Source organism: Podarcis pityusensis (genome assembly GCF_964106645.2).
Source record: "Podarcis pityusensis genome assembly, chromosome: 13".
NCBI lineage: Eukaryota > Metazoa > Chordata > Lepidosauria > Squamata > Lacertidae > Podarcis > Podarcis pityusensis.
In genome coordinates, this window is record NC_138038.1 from 40718848 (window position 1) to 40732764 (window position 13917).

General features: G+C 49.1%; 1 protein-coding gene across 2 annotated transcripts; it reads left to right on the forward strand.

Moving 5' to 3' along the window:
• Nucleotides 1–1785: 1785 nt before the first annotated feature.
• Nucleotides 1786–13384, forward strand: LOC308461756 (uncharacterized protein). 2 transcript variants are annotated; one of them, XM_080978891.1, is made up of 5 exons: nucleotides 1786–2014; nucleotides 5886–7132; nucleotides 8050–8176; nucleotides 8978–9091; nucleotides 10633–13384. In XM_080978891.1, exons 2-5 carry the CDS (start codon nucleotides 6008–6010, stop codon nucleotides 12105–12107), a joined length of 2841 nt encoding a protein of 946 aa, XP_080835017.1. In that variant the 5' UTR covers nucleotides 1786–2014; nucleotides 5886–6007; the 3' UTR covers nucleotides 12108–13384. The 2 variants fall into 2 exon arrangements, with proteins under 2 accessions (XP_080835017.1, XP_080835018.1); XM_080978892.1 differs by lacking the exon at nucleotides 1786–2014 and adding an exon at nucleotides 4869–4928.
• Nucleotides 13385–13917: the final 533 nt, after the last annotated feature.

The window sequence follows — 13917 nt, forward strand, 5'->3', positions numbered from 1 at the left end:
AGCACATAAGATTTCCAGCACCTGGAAGGAACTGTAGTTTGTCACGAGTGCTGGGAATTGTAGTTCTGTGTTGAGGAAGCTAGAACTCCCAGGATTCTTTGGGGGAACCCATGTGCTTTAATGTATGGCGTGGAACCACTGTGAGGAGGGGGTAGCACATGCTTTTGCAAGCAGAGGACTCCAGGTTTGCTTGTCAACATCTCGAGGTGGTGCTGGAGAAAACGCTACCCAAAGTGCTGCTGCCAGTCGATATAGACCAAGACTGGGGAAGCTCTTTTCAACATTTTCCCTTGTGCAAGCTGTGTGTGTGTGTGTGTGTGTGTGTGTGTGTGTGTGTGTGATGCTGGTGGTGGGCAGGGCCAGAGTAGGCGGAGCAACAGATGTGACTCTTCCCTTTGTACCCTAGGCTGCATTCCAGCCACACAACAGCCAGCGGTTTCTACAGAGCCACACACTTTCCTCCCCATACACCATCCAGACAAACAAGAGGTGTTACTGGACGCACTCTAGCAAGTCAAAAGCACTCCGGTAGAATGTGGAACGTGAATGGTGAGGGGAATGACCCAGGAAGACTTCCAAGGGCTGAACAGAGAGGCCTGGAGGGCTACTTTGGCCCCTAGGACTGGAGTCCTGTCCCCACCCCCCAATATGTACACAACATTGAACTTCCTGCATTGCAGGGGGTTGGACTAGATGGCCCTTGGGGGTCCCTGCCAACTCTACAATTCTACAGTTAGATGGACCAATATGGTCTGACTCAGTTGTGCCATGTGAGAATAAGGCTGCAATTTTAACCGTGTGTACAGAGATGCTAATCCCACTAGAATTATACCCCTGTGGCTTGGGAATTAACAGCAGGACAACAAAAGTGGATTTTGTGAACTCTTTCAATCACCTGGAAGGATAAAATACCCACCATCTATTGTACAGTAGTCTGAGGACCTCACTGCCCTTGATACATTTGAATGCATTTCTTATAAATGCCAACTTTGTTTGTATATCTTAACAGAACATCCAGATGGACTGTGTCTACTTATATATTTAAACCGAGATGGGCTGTATTAATGGCTATTGCACTACTAATGGGAGCTGCTGTTGTTTCTTTTTGTTAGTCATACAATATTAATTTAAAAAGAAGTTGTTCCAGTGAAATTGTGGGGCTTACTCCCCAGTAGATGTTAGGATTGCAGCCTTTAATTCATTAAAACTGCATACACTGCCATACAAATAAGCCGTTGTACTGAAGAGAGAAAGAGCATACTTTGTTTTCATTTCATTTGTTTCCCCACGTGGCAGCAAAGCATCATCTTGTAAAAGGCCTTCCTTACTGAGAGAGGAGAGTGTGTCTCTTGCAAGATGGCATCAGCCACATTGTTTTGCGAGTCGCTTTCTTTCTCATTCAACCCCCCCCCCCCAATAAAATTGTTCCATTCCTGAAGATCAACTTTTTAACTGATCCCCTCCCCCACCTCAGTTCAATCGATTGTTGCAGCTGATCGTTGGCAAGTGATCTCTCTCTCTGGCTGCAAAGTGGTCTGCCCCCTTAACTTGGGAGAAAGCCCTCTCGAACGCAGTAGGCCCTCCTTCCGAGTAAACACTCCTGGCCTCAGGTCCACATTTGCACCCTCTGCAGCGCTCAGGGTTGCAAAGCAATGCAATGGGGGTGGGTGGATCTTTGCAGGCAAACCAGCCCCTTATTAGATCAGGCCGGGAAATGAATAGTTAACCCTGCCCACTCTCTTCCCACTGACCCCCCCCCGCCCCAATATCGCGCCCGTCTCCATGTGCAGAGAGACGGAAGGGGAGGGCAGGCAGCGCCTCGTTGGGAGGGGCTCGCGGCAGCGCGGGCTGTTCGCTCATTTCCTGAGGGGTGGGGGTCCGATCGGTGCTCGGAGGGGGAGAGAGAAGGGCGGGCTTGCTCTTGCCGGCGAGAGACGCCCCCCCCAATACTCCCCACGGAAGAGTCTCGAGCTCTCAGCTGCGGAGGAGGCGCCGTGATCATCATTTGGAACAGGTAAAAAAGACGGAGGAAACGCGCAGCAGCAGGAGTTAAAGGGGGGCTGCCTGGCTGGGTAGGGGGGCGACACTAGGGCTCTGCTCTCCCTCTCCTTGCATAGGGATTTCCGACTAGGGAGACGCAAGGTGCGGGGGGGGGCAATTTGCTTTTTGTACATGCTTCCCCCACCCCGGGCACAGCGTGGGAGCAGAACCCAGGAGTCCCGATCCTCGCCTCCCTCTCTCCCTCCCTCCCTGCAACGCCCCCCTTGCCCCACTCCAGGCACGGTGTAGGAGGAGAACCCAGGAGTCCGGGTCCTCGCCTCCCTCTCTCCCTGCAACACCCCCCTTGCCCCACTCCAGGCACGGTGTAGGAGGAGAACCCAGGAGTCCGGGTCCTCGCCTCCCTCTCTCCCTGCAACACCCCCCTTGCCCCACTCCAGGCACGGTGTAGGAGGAGAACCCGGTGTAGGAGGAGAACCCAGGAGTCCGGGTCCTCGCCTCCCTCTCTCCCTGCAACGCCCCCCTTGCCCCACTCCAGGCACGGTGTAGGAGGAGAACCCAGGAGTCCGGGTCCTCGCCTCCCTCTCTCCCTGCAACGCCCCCCTTGCCCCACTCCAGGCACGGTGTAGGAGGAGAACCCAGGAGTCCGGGTCCTCACCTCCCTCTCTCCCTTCCTCCCTGCAACGCCCCCCTTGCCCCAGTCCAGGTGTTAGGATATCTGAACCTAAGGGGTCCGGATCCAGTCACCTCGTGCCCTCGCCGTGAGCGTGAAGGAGTCAAGCAAACACCAGGGTGCGTTTCACAGAGAAAAAGGTTTATTGCAGAATCTGCGCAGAGACAGCCAGCGGAATAGCTTCCAAAGACTGGCCGCCCCCCCTATTGTCTTGCGAGCATTCTTATACTGAAGCTGCAAGCTTGGTTCCCCAGTTGCTCCCCAATCAACAGGCAGAGATACACTTCATTACCTTATTAGGCTAGCTAAGCCCCCCCCCTTTGCAGATATTGTTTGCTTTGCATTGTAAATGTTTGCATCTTTAGCACAGCTGAGGCAGGAAGCCAGACAGGAAAACCACTGCTGGCCTACATAGCTGGGCATGTTCAGCACAACTTAAAGCAGGAAGCCAGACAGGAAAACCACTGCCGGCCTGCATAGCTAGCCTGCATAGCTGAAGCAATTGTTAGCTGGAGCGCTAATACATGGTGGAGTTTACCCCCCCTCCCCTCTCCCTTCACAGGCACGGTGTAGGAGGAGAACCCAGGAGTCCGGGTCCTCACCTCCCTCTCTCCCTTCCTCCCTGCAACGCCCCCCTTGCCCCACTCCAGGCACGGTGTAGGAGGAGAAGCCAGGAGTCCGGGTCCTCGCCTCCCTCTCTCCCTCCCTGCAACGCCCCCCTTGTCCCACTCCAGGCACGGCGTGGGAGGAGAAGCCAGGAGTCCGGATCCTCGCCTCCCTCCCTACAACGCCCCCCTTGCCTAGAGCTGGTTCCCAGCCTCTCCCGCCCCCTTGCTTCCCTCCCACAGCTGGGGAGGGCGGAGGGAACCCAGGCGTCCTGGCGTCTCCCTCCCTCGGCTTTAACCTATCCATCCCTCTTTCAAGAGAGAAAGCTCAGGAGTCCTGCTGAGACCTCTTGCACGCCCCTTCCATTCCTTCCAGCCTCGGGTCCTCCTTCCTCCAACTGGGGTTGGGAGGCAATCCCGAGACCCTCCCCATTTTGGAGCCCGGACATTTCACCTTTCACTTTCCTTTCTGACTTCCGAGCCACTGCAACAGCCTCCCAGTAAGGGGGAGTTTTACTCACTTGCCGACTGCGATGACACTGGGAGAGGATCCCGGCTGAAATCCTGGAGCTGCCAGTCCGTGTAGACAATATTGAGCTTGATGGTCTGCCTGAGTGGAAAGCAGTTTCCTGCGTTCCTTTGGTGTGTGTGTAAATTTGTTTACAGTATTTGGTTTTCAGACCAAACTTTTACAATCACATATCCAATATACAATATACAAACAAGATTCCAAAGAATCTCCTGGACTTTCCTCCTCCCCTTTGTGAATCTTACTGTTAATAATATCCTCCTGTATCTTTTATGATAATCCAAATCTTTTACGTCTCCATTATGTCCAAAAATCACCATTAAACTACAAGTGTTATTCCAATCCTACTTACGGTTTTAACTGTTTACAATCGTTTTTAAGATAAATTATAAATTTCCCCCGTCCCTTATTAAAATTTTGGTCTTCCTGATTTCTGACTCTTTGGGTCATTTTAGCCATTTTGGCATAATCCATCAACTTGATTTGCCATTCTTCTCTGCTAGGGACTTTATCTTCTTTCCATTTCTGGGCCAATAACATCCACACATCTGTGGTCGCATACATAGTCTTTTCTGCTCCCTTGGGATTTCAGCTCCTAAGATTCCTAAAAGAAAGGCTCCAAGTTTTTTAGAAAAAGTTATTTTAAACATTTTTCCCCAACTCATTATATATCATTTCCCAAAATTCTTTTACTACCTTACATTTCCACCACATATGATAAAAAGTGCCTTCTTTTTCCTTACATTTCCAACATACATTTGACCCTGTTTTATACATTTTTGCTAAAAAAAATTGCTAATTTACTGGGAGTTAAATACCAACAGACGATGAGCAGTAGGCCCTGCTCCTCTTTTAACAGCAAATGGAATTGGAGCTATTAGCAGGTCTCATAATACTTTTCTTCCTGTGAGAAGTTTTGCGGTTCCTACAGATCAGACTCTTGGGGGAAGGCTTTAGACTTGCACGCAGCCAAGAAGGCAGACCTTCCTCTGTTCTTCTGCAAACAGTTTCCTGACTTTGACAGTTGATGACACAGCCCAGGTTCCAGGTTCTTTGCTTCTGCAGATGGAGCAGGCTGCTCAGTGATACAGATCTCCTCTTCCTAATCTGCTCCTTGCATTTGGTGTGTGCGCCTGTGCCTTCCCTGTTTCATTTGATCGGGCAAATGTTCTACAACCCTCCAAGCTTAAGTCCCAAACTGGTTGCGTTGATGCTGAAACTAACCACGGGACAGGATTCCATCCCATATCAGTTGCCGTGTAAATAGTGCACCTGTGTAAATGCCTGTGATTTCCTGCCATTTTGGAGCTGGAGTGACCACGGAAAGCCCTTTACACATCATTATGAACTGGAAGCTTTTATTTTTATGCTGTGATTCCTACATTGCAGGGGGTTGGACTAGATGAGCCTTGGAGTACCTTCCAACTATACGATTCTATGATTCTATGAATAAAAACTACATTCATACCGAGGGCCTTCTCGGTAGTGGCGCCCGCCCTGTGGAACGCCCTCCCATCAGATGTCAAGGAAATAAACAACTACAGTATCTGACTTTTAGAAGACACCCGAAGGCAGTCTTGTTTAGGGAAGTTTTTAATGTTTGATGTTTTACTGTGCTTTTAATATTCTTTTGGGAGCCGCCCAGAGTGGCTGGGGAAACCCAGCCAGATGGGCGGGGTATAAATAATAAATTGCCTATTTTCTGTGTATAAGATGACTCCTATTTTTTGAGCCCAAAATTAAATAATTGCAACATTCCGTGTATAAGACGACTCCCAGTTTTAAACTTTAAAAAATTGGGAGAAAATATAGTCTGATACATGGAAAAATACATCATCATCAACATCATTATTTTGCAGTGGAAGTCAGACTGGAAAACCAATTTAGTTTTCGACCAGAAGTACCAACAAATGCAATGATATTGTGTGTTTCTAGTCTCTTTCTATTTCTGTAGTGGCAGGTGACTTTTCTGTTTGAGTCCTCTTCTCTTCTGTCTAAGGGTGAAATGTTTAAGTACCCCCCTCCCACACACATACCTATGTTTTTTAACCATATAACATTTACTTTTTCCACCTCTCAGCTGCCTGGCTTCCTTCAAACTCGCCACTGTCAGGAGATGGCTGTTCAAACACCAAACATAAACTGAGGCTCCAGAACGTGGGATAACCGCCACCACCCATCCTTCTGGAAGCCGGCTGAACTATGACCACCAAGGAAGGTGACTCATCAGCTACTTGGGTTCTCCGCTTCCCTTCACCATTAGAACCAGGGGTCCAAATCAGTGTTGAAATGGAGGAGAACTCGCCTCCCATTGGGACCATCAAGGAGATCCTCAAGCGCTCTCGCTCCCGCAAGGACCGGATGGATCCGCATGAAGCTGTTGTGAAGCCTCAGTGTTGGGAAGTCCGGCAACAGGTGATTCTCCCCACTCCAGAAGAAGAGGCATCTAAGGCAGATGCACCTGAGGTGATGCTGGAGGATAAAATTGAGACTTGTGTGGTCTCTTTTGAAAACGCCTCTGACCCCAAAGAAGAGAGAGGGACCAAAACGGAAGTGATGGTCAGCCCGGATTGCGTGATTACTATCGAAGAAGAGGAGGTTGACCCTGAAAAGCAGGAGTCACCAGAACCTGAGTTTGTGTCAGATGACGACGACATTGAGGCCTGTGTGGTGTCTTCTGAAGAAGGCTCTCAAAAGGAAGAGGAGACCCAGCCTAAGATCATAGATGGAGGGAGCGTTGAGGACTTCGTTGAGTCTCTTGAACACACAGGTCTTCCTAGAGTAGAAAAGGCCACCCAGACCGAACCGACACAGAGGGACAGTGCTGAGAGCTGTGAGGCCTCTACCCAGAAGGCAGCCAACTCCAAAGAGGAAGAGTTAATGGAATCTGAGGTGGCATCTAAGGAGGGTGGCCAGGCCAGTTGGGTTTCTCCAGAGAAATCAGAGGACCCTAAAGGAGGAGGAGGAGGAGGAGAAACACAAGAGGCTTGTAACGGCCCAGAACATCAGGGGGCCATCTTGGGAGAAGGTGGCATCGCCATGGAGACTGCCCGCCAGGGTTTCCGGTGGTTTCGCTACCAGGAAGCTGAGGACCCGCGGAAAGCTTACGGGCAGCTGTGGGAACTTTGCCGCCTTTGGCTGAAGCCGGAGAGCCGCAGCAAGGAGCAGATTCTGGAGCTGCTGGTCCTGGAGCAATTCCTGGCCATTTTGCCTCAGGAAATTCAGAGCTGGGTGTGGCAGCAGCACCCAGAGACGTGTGCGCAGGCCGTGGACCTTGTAGAAAACTTCCTGACAGGCCTTTCTCTGCTTCAGAGACATGGGGAAAAGGTGAGATACCCCATATGGGGGCGGCATGTGGGTTAGCCATGAGGCATGGGGTGGTTTTTTGGGGGGAGGGGTTACTGGAAATTGCAATGTGGAGCATTGGGCTACCCAGGGTTCGAAGGCTGTATGAGGTTGAGATAGCAGAGTAATTTGATGTGGATTGAAAAGTGGCGTTGTGACATAAATGCCAATTATAGACACAGGATACATAGTTCCAGAGTTGTGAAGATCAGCCCCAAGGCTTTCCAGACTGAAACACTGAGGAAATGCAGGGAGTTTTACAGGGAAAGGTGGCTGACTTCTTGGGTGTGCTGAGAACTCTTTTATTTTCATGCGCGGCAAATTTCCTGTTTCTATAAATTGTGTGTCATTTTCTTTTTTTTAAAAAGGAAGCATTAATTAGTGAAATAACAAATGGGTATGATACTAGTGAAACAGGCATTTTCAAAGCTTTGATCCACTTTTCACGCACGACAAATATAAATGCTCAATAAAATGAATGTGTTATCGGTGTTTTCTTTACAACTTGCGGAGGGCAGCCTAGGGTTGTGTATTCAGATTCACCTCTGCTTCTCCTTTCACACAATATTAATCACGTGGGGAAAGGAATGCCTGGAGGAGGTCAGATCCCAAGTCATTTCAGGGGAGCCATGAATACCAAAAACGAAAAAAATCAAGTGATTAAACTCACAAATATATTTAGGGTTAGTGCAGGGGAGAGACAAAGTGATAATGCCTTTATTGAAAAAAGGAGTTGGTTTATTTCCTATTGGAATGCAGTTTCGCAAACATAAATTGAATAATTTTGGGGGAAATTTTCTTCATATTTATACTGCTTCTCTGGTTAAATGTATATATTTATAGTAGTATTTTTTTCCTGCTGTGTGCATGTGCTTAAATATTTTTTTTCATTGTTTCAGGCACTGGTGACCTTTGAAGAGGTGGGTGTATATTTTTTTGAGGAAGAGTGGAGATTGCTGGATGAAACTGAGAGGCAGATCTACCGGGAGGTCATGCTAGAGAATTATGAGAATGTCCGGTCACTGGGTGAGAATTGAATGTCTGTAGAGTCATTGGCGAAGGATCTCTGAATCAGCTTGGCTGCTCCATTGTTTACATTCATGGTGGGGAGGTGTTGCCAAACCTTTGTCCTATAAAAAATGACAGGAAGTTGTAGCCTTTGGAGGGGCTGCTAGCTCGACTTGACTGCTAAATGTAGTGGTGCGCTCCTTTGAATTACAGTTGATTTATTAACTGCATTCTAAACCACCATCTCAGAGCCATTTACAGATGGGTCATCTGTTGAGTAGAAACAGAGTGATAAATCTTTCATCCTTAGCTGCTCTCTGCATAGATTAACATACCATACTTCATGGCTTCCTGCTCTAGAACACCATTCAAACGTTCAGGATACAATCAAAAAGGAAAATGCAAATACAAAATTTTAACAACTTTTAATGATATTAAATGTGATGGGCTCGATTTGAAGGACCCTGCAGTGACATTTAGGCGTCCCAAGGTTATCATAAGTTAATGATTCCGCACTGCGTTTCGTTCTCATGGACTATAATATTTTGTTAATGAATAAAGGTTTATGGATGTAGAGGGAAAAGGGCAAGGAAGGGTTAAGTTGCGTGTGTTTGTCCTGCACCAGCAACTTGGTGGAGTGAGAGTGACTCAGCAAGCATGTGAAAGCGACTCAGCAGAATCTAAAGTGTAAATACACTTGTGTTTGAAGCAAGGTTGCCCTTGGCCCCTGACCGTTTCTTTTTATTATCATTATTATTATTAAAAAATCTGTTCTTCTTTAAAATATTCTTTATTTTGTTTCTCTTCTCCACTTTGCAGGATTTCCAGTTCGCAAACCAGATCTGATCTCTAAGATGGAGAGTAGCAAGAACCCAGATCCATGTTTCCAAGATCTCCAGGAATCAAAAAAAGGAGTCCCACCAAGAGATGCTGGTGAGAAAACGGCTGCCCTTGATGTTACTGGTTTTTATTCTGCATTCAGATTTGAAAGCTTTCACTTCTGTTTATTTGGACAGGGCTTATTGTGTTGTCCAAACTCAGTAAACCGTGGTTAATCTTAACCATGGTTTGTTAGAAACAAGCTAAGCTTAAGCCATGCGTTATAAATCTGGTTTCTTTTCCACAAAATACAGTTGTATTCATTAGAGGCTAGACTGGTTATCAGGGAGGTTGTAGCAGAGGCCAGATGGCCAACCTATCAGAGAGATTGTATTAGTGGCTCTCCTGCATCTGCTGGAGGTTGGGCTAGATGACATTTGAGGCCCCTCTCAACTCTAAGATTCTATGAAGCAACTCCTCTCTAGTCCTAAACATGGATTCTGAGAAAGATACAACTGCTTGAGAACCCGTTTGTCAGGAAGACATACGACTTGCCTTCATAATGGGTCCCATAAGGGGTGCACATCACAACACTGCAGTACAGACTTTGGCCATTGTGGTGTAGTGGTTAAGAGCGGTAGACTCGTAATCTGGTGAACCAGGTTTGCATCCCCACTCCTCCACGTGCAGCTGCTGGGTGACCTTGGGCCAGTCATACTTCTCTGAAGTCTCTCAGCCCCACTCACCTCACAGTGTGTTTGTTGTGGGGAAGGAAGGGAAAGGAGAATGTTAGCCGCTTTGAGACTCCTTAGGGTAGTGATAAAGCAGGACATTAAATCCAAACTCCTCCTCCTCCTCCTCCTCCTCCTCCTCTTCTTCTTCTTCTTCTTCTTCTTCTTCTTCTTCTTCTTCTTCGGCTCCCCTGACCCTGATGGGGACTAACTACAGCCAGCCAAAGACAACCAACCACACGCTAAGCCACACACAACCTCTCTCATCACCAAGGAAATACAACAAGTGAATAGTAAGAGAACCTATACAAGTAACACTGACACAAAACCCCACACATAGACTAAGTAGAAGAATAGAAGCATAACCACCCCACTTGCCACTCCCCCTCCGCCTCTTCCCCCCCTTTTCTTTTTCTTTTTCTTTTTCTTTCTTTTTCTTCTTCTTCCTAATTGTTTAAACCAATTCATAAACCAAGAACTTATGCATTCACCGCTAATAATGAAACCTATGTTGTAGATATTTTCCTGCATTTATTATGCTATTTTTGTGATATACAAGTGACATTAGAAAACTTGGTATACTTATTTGTATAACATTATTCCTGCTTATAAAACCCAATAAAATAAAAATTAAAAACAATAAAGTCAGGGGGGAAAAGAAGGCACACTCTCTTTGAACTTAGCTTTGTACTTAGTTTTTCACACATGGCGCCTCCAGTTTGGCTTTATTTTTGTTAAGTAAATCATGACACGGTGTCATGTGTCTCGTGTTGTTGTAATGACCTAATTTTAAGACCTGCTAAGGAACAGGTGATTTGTTATAATGTCCTGATATGTAAAACCACAGAATTCAAAGAGGGTTTACTTCCTTTTTCCTATGACTGCATAATCCTTCCCCATCCTTCTCTTTCTTCCCTTTTCCAGAAGATGCTGAGCTCTCGAGGGAGTCTAAATGTGAGGAGCTGTTGACCTGGAAGGAAGAGAAAGCAGCGGACAGCCCTCCGGTCGTGCCGAGAACCAGAAGCGGTCTCAGAAGCGCGGACAGGGCTGTCAAAAGCAGCCCTCCCAGCACGGACAGCAGCAGGCCCCGCTGGCATCGGACGGAGCAACGATTCACGTGCCCCGACTGTGGCAAGACGTTCCCTTGGCAGTCCGCTTTGGCTCGACACCAGCTCTCGCACGCTAGGGACAAGCCGTACCGGTGCTCGAGCTGCCCCAAGAGCTTCGCCCAGCGCTCAAAGCTGGCCCGGCACCGCTGCCTCCACCCCGGGGACCCCTCCTGCAAGTGCCCTGAGTGCGGGAAGCGCTTCTGTGACCACCACAAGCTGGCCCGCCACCAGAAGACCCACTCGGGCAAGCGGCCGTACCGCTGCGATGTGTGTGGGCGCGGCTTCTGCCTCAGCTCCAACCTGCAGCAGCACCGCCGTGTGCACACGGGTGAGCGCCCCCACAGCTGCCCCGAGTGCGGGAGAGGCTTCAGCCGACGCTCCAACCTCATCCAACACCTCCGGGTGCACCAGCTGCAGTGGCAGCAGCAAGGAGGGACCGGCGGGGAACTCCGCGCGGGAGACGCCGAGCTGGGACCGGGCTCGGACCTTTGCGAGGAGGAATGGGAATATGAGTGGATTGCGGACGGGCAGGGTGGCGAGCAGGCACATGACGCGCTCCCTGCTGGAAATAGTGAGGGCAACCCACCCTTGGAGCTCCAGCAGGACAAGGAGATCCTAGAGCTCTGTGTTGGGGATTCTGAGCATGGGTGGGACGCGGAGCTCCACAGCGGCAAAATTATGGCGCTCCTGCCTGGGACCCCTGGGCACCAGCAGAGCTTGGAGCTGCGTGCTGGAAACCGCGAGAGCGAGGAAATAGTGGAGCTGCGCGTAGGGGATGGTGAGGAGCACAGATGGATTGAGGAGGAGGAAGATGCCGATTGCCTGCTTGTCAGCGACGGAGGGCCCCTCTGCTCTGACAGCCGGGAGAGCTATCCCTGTCTGGATTTGCAGCCCGCAAACCAAACCTCGCTGGAAGGCAGCGAGGTCCCCCAGTGCACTGACTGCGGGCGGACGTTCACCTGCAACTCCAGCCTTTCCCGCCACCAGCGGATCCATGCCACGCAGCACCACCACCCGCTGGCCCTGCACCAGCTCACGCACGCCTTGGGGCAGCCCCATGCCAGCCCCGACTGCCCCAAGAGCTTCAGCCACCGATCCAAGCTGCTGCGCCACCAGATCGTGCACACGGGCAAGCGCACTTTCCAGTGCGGCGAGTGTGGGAAAAACTACAGGGACCGTTCGACGCTCCGCCGGCACCAGCGCTTCCACGGCAAGCCGGAGGCCTTGGGGCTGGCTCCCGTGTGGGATGCCTCTCCTTACTCGCGTGACCCCGTGGTGATGATTTTATGAGTGGGAACACCATGCAAATTCCACTGTGGGAAGCGACCACTTTCTGGTGGGAGCCTGGGACCCTAGATTTTGATGAGCCGCATTTGCATTAGCTGGTTGAACAGTTTGTTCTGACCATGGTCTTGAGGGCGGTGATTGCTTGGAGTTATTTGGAGAAAGGGTTGGGAAAAGGGGGGGGGGTGCACGCCGTTGCGGATGGGTGGCTGCGAGCCTGGAGATCCAAATAGCCCCCGTTTGCAAATATTCGGGGTTGTAGCTTACTCCTAAAGATTTGTTCAAGCCTCCATCCAGAAAGGGGACTTGGGATTTCAAGAGGGGCAACTCCAAAGCCCTTACAGTCTTTAGGTTTCTGCTTGGTGTAATAGGGCATCCCAAACAATGAGTGTTATAAACAGAGAAAGGCTTAGACCAACCCAAGGGAAAAGCTAGCGCTTCCCACTTGCCGGAACAAAGTTGGTGCCGGTCACTTTGGAACAGGTATTCAGGAGCTAGAGCAGGCATAGGCAAACTCGGCCCTCCAGATGTTTTGGGACTACAACTTCCATCACCCCTGACCACTGGTCCTGTTAGCTAGGGATGATGGGAGTTGTAGTCCCCAAACATCTGGAGGGCCGAGTTTGCCTATGCCTGAGCTAGAGGGTTCATCTCCAGGGCCACAACAATGGTCCCCATCCTAAGGACCGATGACATGGCAAGCCTATTTTTGGACTGTACCATATCGGCCTGCAGGATGCTTGCGTATGTTTAAATCTTTCAGTATTTGGTGGAGGCAAATCTCTTGCACACAGAAAGCCAGCAGGGGCGGGGAGCATTGCTTTAGAACCTTTCTCCCTGACATGCCAGGGAATTGTGTCATTTTTTCTCCCTACAGGGAGCTGTGTAATCCTTCCAGCAGTCTGAAGTGGTACAGCCCAGAAACAGAACTCCCAAACTTAAGGGTTCAGGATCAACACAATGCCTCTTTTATTGGAGGCTCAACCAGTCACTTCCTGGCTGTAAATTTTCACCCTCCAGCTTACCTCCAAGTCTCTCTCCTCAGTTCTCAAGCATGGTCCATTGCAATGACTTGGTTGAGAGATGGCTAATGGCAGCTGTTTGTTTATTTGTTTCGTCTTGTACATGTTAAGTTTTTTTTAATCTGCTGTGAACTCTCCACTGTGGTTTTCCATTGGGCAGGGAAGGTGGCAATACCTACTGGGAGATTCAGCATCATGGGGAGAGTTTTGGGCTGCTTGATTGTACATATGGAAAATAAAATATATTTTCCTTTTTTTGTTTCCATAGTTTTCCTGGCTTAATCCATTGAACTATTTTTTTTTTTTTTTTTTTTTGTCTGTAACACATACAACCCCCTTTCATCTGGTGCCCAAAGCGATGGAAGTGTTACTCTTCCATTTCTGGCAGCACAGAGTTCCAATAATAACCTTTAGGGCAATCGTCTGGCTTATGGGATTTGCTTTGTTTTCGACTGGTCCTGCGTGCCCCACCTCCTGGAGCCAGGTGTGAAGCAGTGGCTCATTTGGGCAAATATCTGTGAAGAATTAAGGACCAGGGTGCCTCTGAGCATGTGCTATAAGCCCAGGAATTGCTGAACCATTCATGGAACCAAGCACACAAGTTCGTTTCTGGTTTTCCCCAAACCGTTCCTTTTTAACAACCCAGTTTGCTGCGAAGAATAATAATAGAGGGAGGCTTTTTTGTTTTTGCTTTTTTAAAAGACAATTGGGAGACAGAATCCCTTTGCCAATGAACTGCAAGTTTCCTAGAGTTGTATGAATGGTTGAGGGTGTATGTATTATCCACCTGCTCT

What these genes read in the sequence shown, in the direction of transcription:
- LOC308461756 (XM_080978891.1), top strand. Translation starts at nt 6,008, where the DNA reads ATGACCACCAAGGAAGGTGACTCATCAGCTACTTGGGTTCTCCGCTTC. An exon ending in TTCAGAGACATGGGGAAAAG is followed by an intron (nt 7,133 to 8,049) that starts GTGAGATACCCC and finishes TCATTGTTTCAG; the next exon opens with GCACTGGTGACCTTTGAAGA. An exon ending in TGAGAATGTCCGGTCACTGG is followed by an intron (nt 8,177 to 8,977) that starts GTGAGAATTGAA and finishes TCCACTTTGCAG; the next exon opens with GATTTCCAGTTCGCAAACCA.